At 39.5% G+C, this 13574-nt stretch overlaps 1 protein-coding gene across 4 annotated transcripts in view; it reads left to right on the plus strand.

Annotated features, from left to right (window-relative positions):
• Positions 1–13574, plus strand: part of TNRC6B (trinucleotide repeat containing adaptor 6B) — a 257905-nt gene that overhangs the window by 173625 nt on the left and 70706 nt on the right. For all 4 annotated transcript variants that reach the window (XM_082636370.1, XM_082636372.1, XM_082636373.1 and 1 more), the window contains one exon: positions 4857–4944. In XM_082636370.1, the coding sequence (XP_082492496.1) occupies positions 4857–4944 (88 nt within the window). The remainder of the gene's footprint in view (positions 1–4856; positions 4945–13574) is intronic.

The following is a 13574-nucleotide window of genomic DNA, read 5'->3' on the forward strand; positions in this document are numbered from 1 at the left end:
GGCTTGACAACGGGGTAAGATGTCATTGGGCAACAAAAAGGAGGAAGGTTTTTGTGTCAGGTCTGTACAATGGATGAGGGAAGTGTAGAATTTGGAACTGTACTGTGAATGGCCCTGGATGTAAGCTCTAGGGAATTGTCATCTGGCTATTGCAGCTCTGGACATCCCCAGCATGGCCTCGGACCCTTGGAGGCTTTGGATGTGAGAAGCATCAGGTTATTAGGAATGTCAGCACTGTTACTCTTCAGTGTTCTGAACTTGCATGCAAGACAGGAATCTTGCTCTGCCGCAGCTCAGGTGCATATGGGATAATCTCCCCTTTTATTCAGGTATTGCCTTTCTCAAAAAAACTCAACTTGTACATACTTCTTGCAACTAATGGTTATTTGTAAAAAAAAATAATAATAAAGAAGAAGAAGAAGAAAGAAGGAAACTTGATTTTCTTCACTTTGGACATTTTTAGGAGTAGTTGTGGCTTTTTATCATTGTCGATTTATTCTCGATTACAGTGTTTACACTTGCATCTGGCTGTGTATTTAGAGATGGGGGAAAAAGTATCAATGATTTCTCCTGCTTCTAGATCTAGAAGCATTTGAAGGTTAACTGAGACCCACCTAGTCCCTGCCATTTGTATTTGATTGTTGTATGGGAGGTTTGATTTTTGAAGTATAAATAGTTACGTTTTAAAGTGTAGGGCTTAGCACAGGAATTTAGAGTAGTTGTTCTCAACTCCAACTACGTGTTAGAACTGCTTGGGAGTGGGGGCTTTGGGGGAAAAAAAACCATTGATTCCTATGTAATTGATCTGGAGTACTGCCTGGGCAATGGTTTTGCTGATGTTTGTTTTTTGGTGTTTTGTTTTGGGAAACAATCTTGAACTTACTGAAAAGTTACAACTATGATTTTGGGGAAAAAAACACAACACTTTTTTCCCTTCATAATTTTAAAAATTGCTGACCCAATGTCCCATCACGTGCATCCTTTCCCCAATAATTAGAATACTAGTGTATTTCTAAAAAACACGAACAATCTCCTATATATGCACAATAAAACCATCAAAAAAATTAACGCTGATACATTACTACCATTTAATCTTTAGCCCCTTCTCAAGGTTTAACACTGGCCCCAGTAATGGCCTTTATAGCAAAAGGATCACACTTTGCAATTGGTGGTTGTATCTCTTTAGTCTCCTTCCATTTGGAACACTTCCCCAATCTTCCCTTAGTGTTCATTACCTTGAAACTTTTGAAGATTACAAACCAGTAGTTTTCTAAAATGTCTCTCAATTTGGGGCTGTTTGATGTTTCCTCGTGATGATATTCAGGTTATACGTATCATAGGAGTGATGCTGTGTTCTCAGAGCATCCAATCAGGTGACTCACAATTTCAGTTTGTCCCATTATTGAGGATATTCACATAGATTATTGATTAAGGTAGTGTCTGCCAGGCTTCTCCTCTGTATAATTCTTATTTTCTCTTTTATAATCAGTAAGTATTTTTATGGTGTGATGCTTTAAAACTCTATTACATTCCATGTCATTTTCAATGTATTCATTTACTTATTTCTATCTGTGTTTTCCTGTTTAATGCAATGGCCTATAATCTGTTACTATCATTACTTATTTTTATTGTCATATTGTCCCAGATTTAGCTTGTAGGAGCCCCTTCAAGGCTTTGTGACCATTTGACATGTCCCATCATTTGTAGATTTCCTTGCTTCTTGGCAAATAGGCATTCCAGGCTCTTTTTTTTTTTTTTTTTTGGCTGTGTTTGTTGGGTCTTGGTTTCTGTGTGAGGGCTTTCTCTAGTTGTGGCAAGCGGGGGCCACTCTTCATCACGGCGCACGGGCCTCTCACTATCGCGGCCTCTCTTGTTGTGGAGCACAGGCTCCAGACGCACAGGCTCAGTAGTTGTGGCTCACGGGCCCAGTTGCTCCGCAGCATGTGGGATCTTCCCAGACCAGGGCTCGAACCCGTGTCTCCTGCATTAGCAGGCAGATTCTCAACCACTGCGCCACCAGGGAAGCCCCCAGGCTCATTTTTTACTTTCCATGTTCAAGCCCCCAAATTAGCTCTTTTTCCAAAGAACTCTGGTTCTCTTAGTAAAGAATGGTATTTAGAAGACATAATCTGGGTTCGAGGTGTGTTCATACCTACAGTATTTGGACATTGCTTGTTCCCAAGCCCTCTCAGTGATAGAGCTAGACAATAAGTGTGTGTGTTTGCATACATGAAGGAAATATACACATATAGGCACACAAAGTTACATCTACTTTTTTTGTTATGTCTGTCTCTATGTGTTAAAAATCATGAGTTCGTGCCAATAACTAATTCTGATCCAATGTTACAGGGTTCATTTGAGACTTCTCCTTTTCCATTTGGTAACTCCTTTTTTTCAATAGTGAGAAGCCTGATTGTCATCATCGTTAATATATTTACTTACTGGTCAGTCCCCCATATGTAATGGATCTCCCGTCACCACCACCATAGATGCCTTCCCTGCATGGATGCCCTCTTCACCCCTGTTAGGCTCTCATGCAGCATAGAGATGTTTTAAAGCTCCCCAAATGGTACTAATGTGCAGCCAAGATAGAGCACAACCGAATTAGAAGAAAAGTGAACCCCACACTTTCTGATTCATTATTAAGCAAATGGTAGGTTTTTAAGTCAGGTTTGGTTTGGGAAAATAAATTCTTCCTAAGGAAGTGAAATTTAAAGAGAAGACTCAATTCTACCAACACACAGAATAAAAGATCAGGGTGAAAGCACAGCCTGTCTCCTGGAAAGCTTTGAAAAATATTTGTTTTGGAAATAAATCTGCTTGTAGTGAACATAAATTTCAGTCCCTTTCCCTGAATTACCTGTTTATAGGAAAAAATATTTGAAAAGGTTAGTTGTTTTTTAAAAAGGTGTCTCATTAAAGACTAACTGCTTTATCTTCTGTTTCCAATGTTTGTTTATCACTTGACATTTTGAAATAGTAATATATAAAAGGGATCATACAATTCTAAAAAAAAAGACTGCTTTTTATTTTTTTACATTGCATTTAAAAAATAAACTTCTGGTTTTGCAACTTAATGCTTTTTAGAGCATTGAATATTTAAACAGGAGATATTCAGGCTGTGGTTGCTCTTTTTCTGTAGTCAGTTTTAGTTTAAAATATGGAAATCAAGTTACAGTAACTGGGTCATGAGGAACCCCATCTTCTTCCATTTGCAGCCAGAGGAAGCGAGAGGCCGTAGGAGCCAAATATAACAGGATCTGTGGCCAGCCTACCTTAGATGGTCAACATCTATCTTGCCAATTTTCGTAAGTCCATTTTCTTAAAGCAGTCCACGGCTGCAAGTGGATTTTCACCAAGAACTTCACACTTAGGCTGATGACACACAATCTGACTCCAAAGAAATCCAGCCTTAAACCTAAGGAAATTACAATAAAATCTCTTCCTTGATTTTATTTTTGAAGTGTTCATGGAAGTTGCCTTGGAGTATGAATCGTGGACTTTAGGCTTTTGTATATTAACGCCCAGAGATACAGAAGGAGAAAGGGCAGTATTTGTGAATGTAGACAGAGCCACTGAAAACTTGATATATAGGTAAAGCACTTATTTTTTGTTTGTTTATTAGTTTTGTTTTCTATAAATAAAGCGTTATTTACCTATTCGTGAGAGTGTGCCTCAGTGTGGGTCCTCAGTTCCTTTTAGGTAGGTTGAGTGAGTTTCACTCCCCAAACTTGAGTCCTTCAAGGACCATCTTTGTGATCTTTGTCACGTCTGCAAACATTCAACATTTGTCTTTAATTTCTCTGACATTTAACTAGGCCTTTCTCTAGGTGGTATCTGTGCAACCGTGGACTCGGTGTGTCGGATCACCTAAAATCACAAGTACCGTAGGCAGCATCTGCTCAGAGGTTGGAACTGGGAGCTGGATCCCAAACTCTCCTTCCAGCTCTGAAATTCAATAAGCATGGCATCTGGAGTTTCCTGCCTTGTGGTTACACCACAAGGTTACACCAGTGGTTGTTTATGCGTTTTTCCCAGTCAATACATAGAAGTTGACAGCTTTCTATATATATTAGAATATTAGACTATATGTAAGAATATAATATATAATAGAATAAATATTACATTTCACAGTTATTTTTCAAATGTGAGGTATAAGTTACATTATCTTAGTTTCCTAGGATTCAGCATGTTTCTTCAACTAGATTTTTTTTTTATGTATTATTTTTATTTTAATTGAGGAGAGCAAAATCTGATGATCTTAATTGTCAAATCACCCAATAGGGAATACATGGATTTGTAGGACCTTCAATACTACCTTAAAAACACAAGTAGAAAACATGTAAAACATACAGTGTTAATAATGCAGAAGAAAAATATGGAATTTAGAACATAGGGTTTTATGTTCACCACTCTGAAGATGTCATGGGAAACCTAAATTATGATAAATACCTGTGTACCAAAACTGAAGTCATATTCTGCATTATTTGTGAGGAATATTGTCAGAAGCCAACTGGATGTTGTCATATATTCAAATCAGGTTCTTTGCTGAGTGGCAATACATTAATCTTGTGTGTGTGTGTGTGTTTAGGAAGATATTATAAAGGCTCTCTTTAATGGGTTTCTTTAAAACCAAACTTAATGTCACGTTTTGCAAAAGGGGTGACAAACCAAAATAAAGGGGATAACTAAATGTGGTGAGTTTTATGTATCCTCCTAGCTTAAGTAGAATACTGTGCTCTGCTCAGAGATGAAATGTTTGTTGCCTTGCCTACCATCTATAAGCATTTAATTTGCTACACAAATAGACTGTGGATAGAGATGTTTAACCTTGTGGTGTGACATTACTTTAACAGAGAGAAGGAGCAAGAAAGGGAAGAACAGTTAATGGAAGACAAGAAAAGGAAGAAAGAGGATAAAAAGAAAAAAGAAGCCACTCAGAAGGTGGGTTTTACCAATTAAAGTCTGTCTTTACATAGCCAAGCATCTAGAATAAGTAACTGCCTTGGTTTGGATACCTGACATCTTAATAATGCTACTTGAGGCATTAATTTACTTAAGAGTTTTAAGATTTGAAAGTGGGAGAAAGTTAAAGACCTGCATTTGTTACCATAAAGTAGATGTTAAATTAATGCTATAGCTGATTTTATTGAAAACAACAGTAAACAATGCTGAGTAAAGCAAGAGAGTTACCGACACTGAAATGCTTGTACTGTTTCCTTGTTTGTGTCATGATTAATCTCCATTTTCTTAAGCTTGTAGAATAACTTTTCAAAGCTTGCCATTTGCCCTGATGTTGTCCTTCTGGTCCACCTACAACACTGTCATTCATATGAGTCTACCTTTTGATAATTCTTTAAAGAAATCTCCCTCAGAGAGGATCCGGTGGGCTTGCTTCATGCTCTGGGGGAGATAGTATTGCACGGCTTTGAGGCATTTGCTTGGGGAAAAAGAGATGCTAAAAGAAAAAAAGACAGAGCATCCCTGGTGGCGCCGTGGTTGAGAATCAGCCTGCCAATGTAGGGGACGCGGGTTCAAGCCCTGGTCCAGGAAGGTCCCACATGCCGCAGAGTGACTAAGCCTGTGCGCCACAACTACTGAGCCTGCGCTCTAGAGCCTGCGAGCCACAACTACTGAGCCCGCGTGCCTAGAGCCTGTGCTCCACAACAAGAGAAGCTACCGCAATGAGAAGCCCGCTCACCACAATGAAGAGTAGCCCCCGCTCTCTGCAACTAGAGAAAGCCCGCGTGCAGCAACAAAGAACCAACACAGCCAAAAATAAATAAATAAATAAGTAAATTTATAAAAAAGAAAAAAAGACATAGGACTGGCAGCTGTCAACTGTCAAGTCTTAGTTGAAGTGTTTGCCTGCCAGTGTTGTGGGGAAGAGAGTGGGTAGACCTCCCCGCCCTGCCCCCTCTGCTGAAGAGCGTGCCCCTCTGCCCTGGCCACTGTCTGAGCTAACTTCCCCCACCTCACTGCAGACTCTGGCTTGGCACGGTAGCATTTCTGCCTTTGCAAAGTGCCTGGCAGAATCACTTTGCCTCTAGTTCTTGTTACCACTACCTGAAGCACTTGGGAAGCAGGACCTCAGTGTGAGGCAGGTTTGAGGGTCCCTGCTGTGGAGCCAGGTTACTGAAGCTAAGTTTATGGAGGGGAAACAGTTACCAGCTTCAGAGGGAACTCTAGATTTAGAAACAGACTCTAGGAATTCGAACTCAAGGGACATTGCAAGTTACCCCAGCACTGCTGAATAGAGTGTTTCCCATTATTCTGTTCTCTGAGTTATTGAAATCATTTGGGAGTGCTGGCACAAAAAAAACAGTGGAAATATTTTCTGAATTGGATTGCATATGACACTGCCACATTAAACATGTGAAATGTAATTTTGTCTTTTCTTCAAGACTTAATTAAAAGGAATATTTATTATTGTTTGGTGCTGTAATAGACTGCTGTGCTCTTTAAGGTTTTGTCTGCTTTTAATTGTGTTTCTGGTTCTATTAATAGTGGCGTGCTCACCATCACATCTTCATGCTGTCAGGGTACCTGCTTCTAATCTGAGCTTGTTGGAACTGCCTAAAATGACAGTAAAGAGTCTGAATAAAAATGTCAGATGACAGCCCAGAGGCTTTTTTTTGTACTTGGTGGATACTGCCACATTCCATGTCACCAAGGTTGTGTTGTGCGGGTCCACCAGCCGTAGGGTATCAGGGGCATTGCCCCTGTACCCACATGCACTGACCTTCCTACAGGAGTGATGGGACAGTGAACCTCAGTGAAGGCTTTCTTCCTTTTCCTTCCTTCCTTCCTTCCTCCCTCCCTCCCTTCCTTCCTTCTTTCCTTCCATTTATGGCTGCCTTGGGTCTTCGTTGCTGCATGTGAGCTTTCTCTGGTTGCAGCAAGTGGAGGCTGCTCTTTGTTGCGGTGCATGGGCTTCTCATTGCGGTGGCTTCTCTTGTTGTGGAGCACTGGCTCTAGGCGTGCGGGCTTCAGTTGTTGTGGCACGCAGGCTCAGTAGTTGTGGCTCATAGGCTCTAGAGCACAGGCTCAGTAGTTGTGATGCACGGGCTTGCTCTGTGGCATGTGGGATCTTCCTGGACCAGGGCGCGAACCTGTGTCCCCTGCATTGGCAGGCAGATTCTCAACCACTGTGCCACCAGGGAAGCCCCAAGGCTTTCTTCTTTTAGGGCATTCACATTTCATCTACTAAATTGGTACAAAAATTGGATTTTGCAGTCTGTGGGAATACGTGGTTATAAGCTGGCCACTGGGGAACTTGAACAAAGGCTGGTTACAAGAAGATGCCAAATAGAGTGATTGTTTTGGGCAGTGTACAGTTCATCCTCATTCTTCACATAGATAACAATGTTTTTTAACCTGAAATGTCAATACTAGAAGTGATTAATAAAATGTGCATCTGTAAACCTTCGTTGTGGATCCTACTAATAAGAAAAATGATTTAAAATAAAAGATGGTGTGGATTTATTCGAGAGTGAATTGGGATTATTTATGCAGAGAATTTCATATATACAGCTGGACAGTCTCCCCCGTGTATTTGCATCTGCATTAAGAACTGGTTTAAAAGTTACGGCAAAGAGGAAAATCACCATAAATTAAATTTCAAGTAGTTAATTATGAACAATAAAAATTCACTCATTTTTGTTCAGAAATGTTCTAGATTGGCTGACACAGGATCTAGGCTTAACACATGGCCTTTGATATTGTTTTATCATACTGAACCATTGTGTAATTTCAGAATTAGATTCTGATTTAGCACTTTTAAGGAGCGAGCACAAAGCTCACCATGTGACTGTCTAGTGGTTTCTGACCTCACTGTAGAGACAGCACCTCAACTAGGAAGCATAAAATGTGCTATAATGCAAAGAATGGTAGAGAATGTGCCAGAGGTTCTGTAATGGGGTCATTCATTTATTCAGTCAGCAAACATTTGTGGTGCCTCTTCTTAGTGCTTCCACATCTTTCTCTCAGCCTACCCCATTGCTTTACAATCATCTCTTTCTGCCTACCCCATTAGACTGGCTCTTAAGTTTCTCGAGACCTTATTCATATTTATATTTCCAGTAACTAGGACAGTGCCCAGTGCAAAAGTGTTACTCAAAAAACGTTTGTTTAATAAGTGAATGGGGATGGCGGAGTCAAGACGGCATACTAGGAGGACATGGAATTCACATCTCCTCACAACTAGGGCACCTACCAGGCACCAGTGGGGGACCACGGACACCTAAGGGGACGGGAGGAACCCCCAGCAATGGGCTTGCGGGATCTTGGTTCCCAGGCCAGAGATCGGGCCCAAGCTCCTGTGGTGGGAGCTCCGAGTCCAAACCACTGGACTAACAGAGAACCTCAGACCCCAGGGAATATCAGTCGGAGTGAGGCCTCCCAGAGGTCCTCATCTCAGCACCAAGACCCGGCTCGGACCAAGGTCCAACTGCCTGCAAACTCCAGTGCTGGACGTCTCAGGCCGAACAACCAGTAAGACAGGAATACAGCACCACCCATCAAAAAAAAAAAAAATGAAACAACAAAAAAATATGGTACAGATTAAGGAGAAAGGTAAAAACCTACAAGACCAAATGCAGACGAAATAGGCAACCTACCTGAAAAAGAATTCAGAGTAATGATAGTAAAGATGATCCAAAATCTCAGAAACAGAATGGAGAAAATACAAGAAACATTTAACAAGAATCAAGAAGAACTAAAGAGCAAACAAACAGTGATGAACAACACAATTACTGAAATTAAAAATACTCTAGAAGGAATCAATAACAGGATAACTGAGGCAGAAGAATGGATAAGTGAGCTGGAAGATAAAATGGTGGAAATAACTGCCAGGGAGCAGATTAAAGAAAAAAGAATGAAAAGAATTGAGGACAGTCTCGGAGAACTCTGGGACAATATTAAATGCACCCAACATTCGAATTATAGGGGTCCTAGAAGAAGAGAAAAAGAAAGGGTCTGAAAAAATATTTGAAGAGATTATAGTCAAAAACTTCCCTAACATGGGAAAGGAAATAGTCAATCAAGTCCAGGAAGCACAGAGAGTACCATACAGGATAAACCCAAAGAGAAACATGCCTAGACACATACTAATCAAACTATCAAAAACTAAATAAAGGAAAAAATATTAAAAGCAGCAAAGAAAAAGCAACAAATAACATATAAGGGAATCCCATAAGGTTAACAGCTGATTTTTTACTAGAAACCCTGCAAGCCAGAAGGGAGTGGCAGGACATATTTAAAGTGAGGGAAGGGAAAAACCTACAACCAAGATTACTCTACCCAGCAAGGATCTCATTCAGATTCGACGGAGAAATTAAAACCTTTGAAGATAAGCAAAAGTTAAGAGAAGTCAGCACTACCAAACCAGCTTTACAACAAATGCTAAAGGAACTTCTCTAGGCAGGAAACACAGGAGAAGGAAAAGACCTACAATAACAAACCCAAAACAATTAAGAAAATGGTAATAGGAACATACATATCGATAATTACCTTAAATATAAATGGATTAGATGCTCCAACCAAAAGACATAGACTGGCTGAATGGATACAGAAACAAGACCCATATATATGCTGTCTACAAGAGACCCACTTCCGACCTAGGGACACATACAGACGGAAAGTGAGGGGATGGAAAAAGATATTCCATGCAAATGGAAATCAAAAGAAAGCTGGAGGGGCTTCCCTGGTAGCGCAGTGGTTGAGTGTCGGCCTGCCGATGCAGGGGACATGGTTTGTGCCCTGGTCCGGGAAGATCCCACATGCCGCGGAGCGGCTGGGCCCGTGAGCCATGGCTGCTGAGCCTGTGCGTCCGGAGCCTGTGCTCCGCAACAGGAGAGGCCACAACAGTGAGAGGCCCGCGTACCGCAAAAAAGAAAAGAAAAGAAAAGAAAGCTGGAGTAGCAATTCTCATATCAGACAAAATAGACTTTAAAATAAAGACTATTAAAAGAGACAAAGAAGGACGCTAATAATGATCAAGGGATCAATCCAAGAAGAAGATATAACGATTGTAAATATTTATGTTCCCAACATAGGAGCACCTCAGTATATAAGGCAAATGCTAACAGCCATAAAAGGGGAAATTGACAGTAACACAATCATAATAGGGGACTTCTAACACCCCACTTTCACCAATGGACAGATCATCCAAAATGAAAATAAATAAGGAAACACAAGCTTTAAATGATACATTAAAAAAAGATGGACTTAATTGGTATTTATAGGACATTCCATCCAAAAACAACAGAATACACTTTCTTCTCAAGTGCTCATGGAACATTCTCCAGGATAGATCATATCTTGGGTCACAAATCAAGCCTTGGTAAATTTAAGAAAATTGAAATCGTATCAAGTATCTTTTCTGACCACAACGCTATGAGACTAGATATCAATTACAGGAAAAAAATCTGTAAAAAAATACAAACACGTAAAGGCTAAACAGTACACTGCTAAATAACCAAGAGATCACTGAGGAAATCAAAAAATACCTAGAAACACGTGACAATGAAAACACGACAACCAAAACCTATGGGATGCAGCAAAAGCAGTTCTGAAAGGGAAGTTTATAGCAATACAATCCTACCTCAAGAAACAAACATCTCAAATAAACAACCTAACCTTACACCTAAAGCAAATAGAGAAAGAAGAACAAAAACACTCCAAAGTTAGCAGAAGGAAAGAAATCATAAAGATCAGACCAGAAATAAGTGAAAAAGAAATAAAGGAAACAATAGCAAAGATCAATAAAACTAAAAGCTGGTTCTTTGAGAAGATAAACAAAATTGATAAACCATTAGCCAGACTCATCAAGACAAAAAGAGCGAAGACTCAAATCAACAGAATTAGAAATGAAAATGGAAGAGTAACAGGTGACACTGCAGAAATGCCAAGGGTCATGAGAGATTACTACAAGCAACTATATGCCAATAAAATAGACAACCTGGAAGAAATGGATAAAGTCTTAGAAAAGCACAACCTTCTGAGACTGAACCAGAAAGAAACAGAAAATATAAACAGACCATTCACAAGCACTGAAATAGAAACTGTGATGAAAAATCTTCCAACAAACAAAAGCCCAGGACCAGATAGCTTCACAGGCAAGTTCTATCAAACATTTAAAGAAGAGCTAACACCTATCCATCTCAAACTCTTCCAAAATATAGCAGAGGGAGGAACACTCCCAAACTCATTCTACGAGACCACCATCACCCTGGTACCAAAACCAGACAAAGATACTCCAAAAAAGAAAATTACAGACCAATATCTCTGATGAACATAGGTGCAAAAATCCTCAACAAAATACTATCAAACAGAATCCAACAACACATTAAAAGGATCAGACACCATGAACAAGGGGGATTTATCCCAGGGATGCAAGGATTCTTCAATATACGCAAATCAGTCAATGTGATACACCATATTAACAAATTGAAGGAGAAAAACCATATGATAATCTCAATAGATGCAGAAAAGGCTTTTGACAAAATTCAACATCGATTTATGATAAAAACTCTCCAGAAAGTAAGCATAAAGGGAACCTGCGTCAACAGAATATAGGCCATATATGACAAAAACACAGGCAACATCGTTCTTAATGGTGAAAAACTGAAACCATTTCCTCTAAGATCAGGAACAGGACAAGGTGGCCCACTCTCACCACTGCTATTCAACATAGTTTTGGAAGTTTTAGCCACAGCAGTCAGAGAAGAAAAAGAAATAAAAGGAATCCAAATCGGAAAAGAAGTAAAACTGTCACTGTTTGCAGATGACATGATACTATACATAGAGAATCCTAAACAAGCTACCAGAAACCTACTAAAGCTAATCAATGAATTTGGTAGAGTAGCAGGATACAGAATTAATGCACAGAAATCTCTGGCATTCCTATACACTAATGATGAAAAATCTGAAAGAGAAATTAAGGAAACACTCCCATTTACCATTGCAACAAAAAGAATAAAATACCTAGGAATAAACCTACCTAAGGAGACAAAAGACCTGTATGCAGAAAACTATAAGACACTGATGAAAGAAATTAAAGATGATACAGACAGATGGAGAGATATACTATGTTCTTGGATTGGAAGAATCAACATTGTGAAAATGACTGTACTACCCAAAGCAATCTACAGATTCAATGCAATCCCTATCAAACTACCAGTGGCATTTTTCACAGAACTAGAACAAAAAATTACACAATTTGTATGGAAACACAAAAGACCGCGAATAGCCAAAGCAATCTTGAGAAAGAAAAATAGAGCTGGAGGAATCAAGCTCCCTGACTTCAGACTATACTACACAGCTACAGTAATCAAGAAAGTATGGTACTGGCACAGAAACAGAAATGTAGGAACAGGACAGAAAGCCCAGAGATAAACCCACGCGCCTATCTATGGTCACCTTATCTTTGATAAAGGAGGCAAGAATATACAATGGAGAAAAGACGGCCTCTTCAATAAGTGGTGTTGGGAAAACTGGACAGCTGCATGTAAAAGAATGAAATTAGAACACTCCCTAACACCATACACAAAAATAAACTCAAAATGAATTAAAGACCTAAATATAAGGCCAAACACTATAAAACTCTTAGAGGAAAACATAGGCAGAACACTCCGTGACATATATCACAGCAAGATGCTTTTTGGCCCGCCTCCTAGAGGAATGGAAATAAAAACAAAAATAAACAAATGGGACCTAATGAAACTTAAAAGCTTTTGCCCAGCAAAGGAAACCATAAGCAAGACGAAAAGACAACACTCAGAATGGGAGAAAATATTTGCAAATGAAGCAACTGACAAAGGATTAGTCTCCAAAATATACAAGGAGCTCATGCAGCTCAATATTAAAAAAACAAATAACCCAATGCAAAAATGGGCAGAAGACCTAAATAAACATTTCTCCAAAGAAGATATACAGATTGCCAACAAACACATGAAAAGATGTTCAACATCACTAATCATTAGAGAAACGCAAATCAAAACTACAATGAGGTATCACCTCACACCAGTCAGAATGGGCATCATCAGAAAATCTACAAAGAATAAATGCTGGAGAGGTTGTGAAGAAAAGGGAACCCTCTTGCACTGTTGGTGGGAATGTAAGTTGGTACAGCCACTATGGAGAACAGTATGGAGGTTCCTTAAAAAATAAAAATAGAACTACCATATGACCAAGCAATCCCACTACTGGGCATATACCCTGAGAAAACCATAATTCAAAAAGAATCATGTACCACAGTGTTCATTGCAGTACTGTTTACAGTAGCCAGGACATGGAAGCAACCTAAGTGTCCATCGACAGATGAATGGATAAAGAAGATGTGGCACATATATACAATGGAATATTACTCAACCATAAAAAGAAACGAAATTGAGTTATCTTTAGTGAGGTGGCTGGACCTAGAGTCTGTCATACAGAGTGAAGTAAGTCAGAAAGAGAAAAACAAATACCATATGCTAACGCATATATATGGAATCTTAAAAAAAAAAAAAGGTTCTGATGAACCTAGGGGCAGGACACGAATAAAGACACAGACGTAGAGAATGGACTTGAGG

Source organism: Mesoplodon mirus (genome assembly GCF_964341445.2).
Source record: "Mesoplodon mirus genome assembly, chromosome: 11".
Lineage (NCBI taxonomy): Eukaryota > Metazoa > Chordata > Mammalia > Artiodactyla > Ziphiidae > Mesoplodon > Mesoplodon mirus.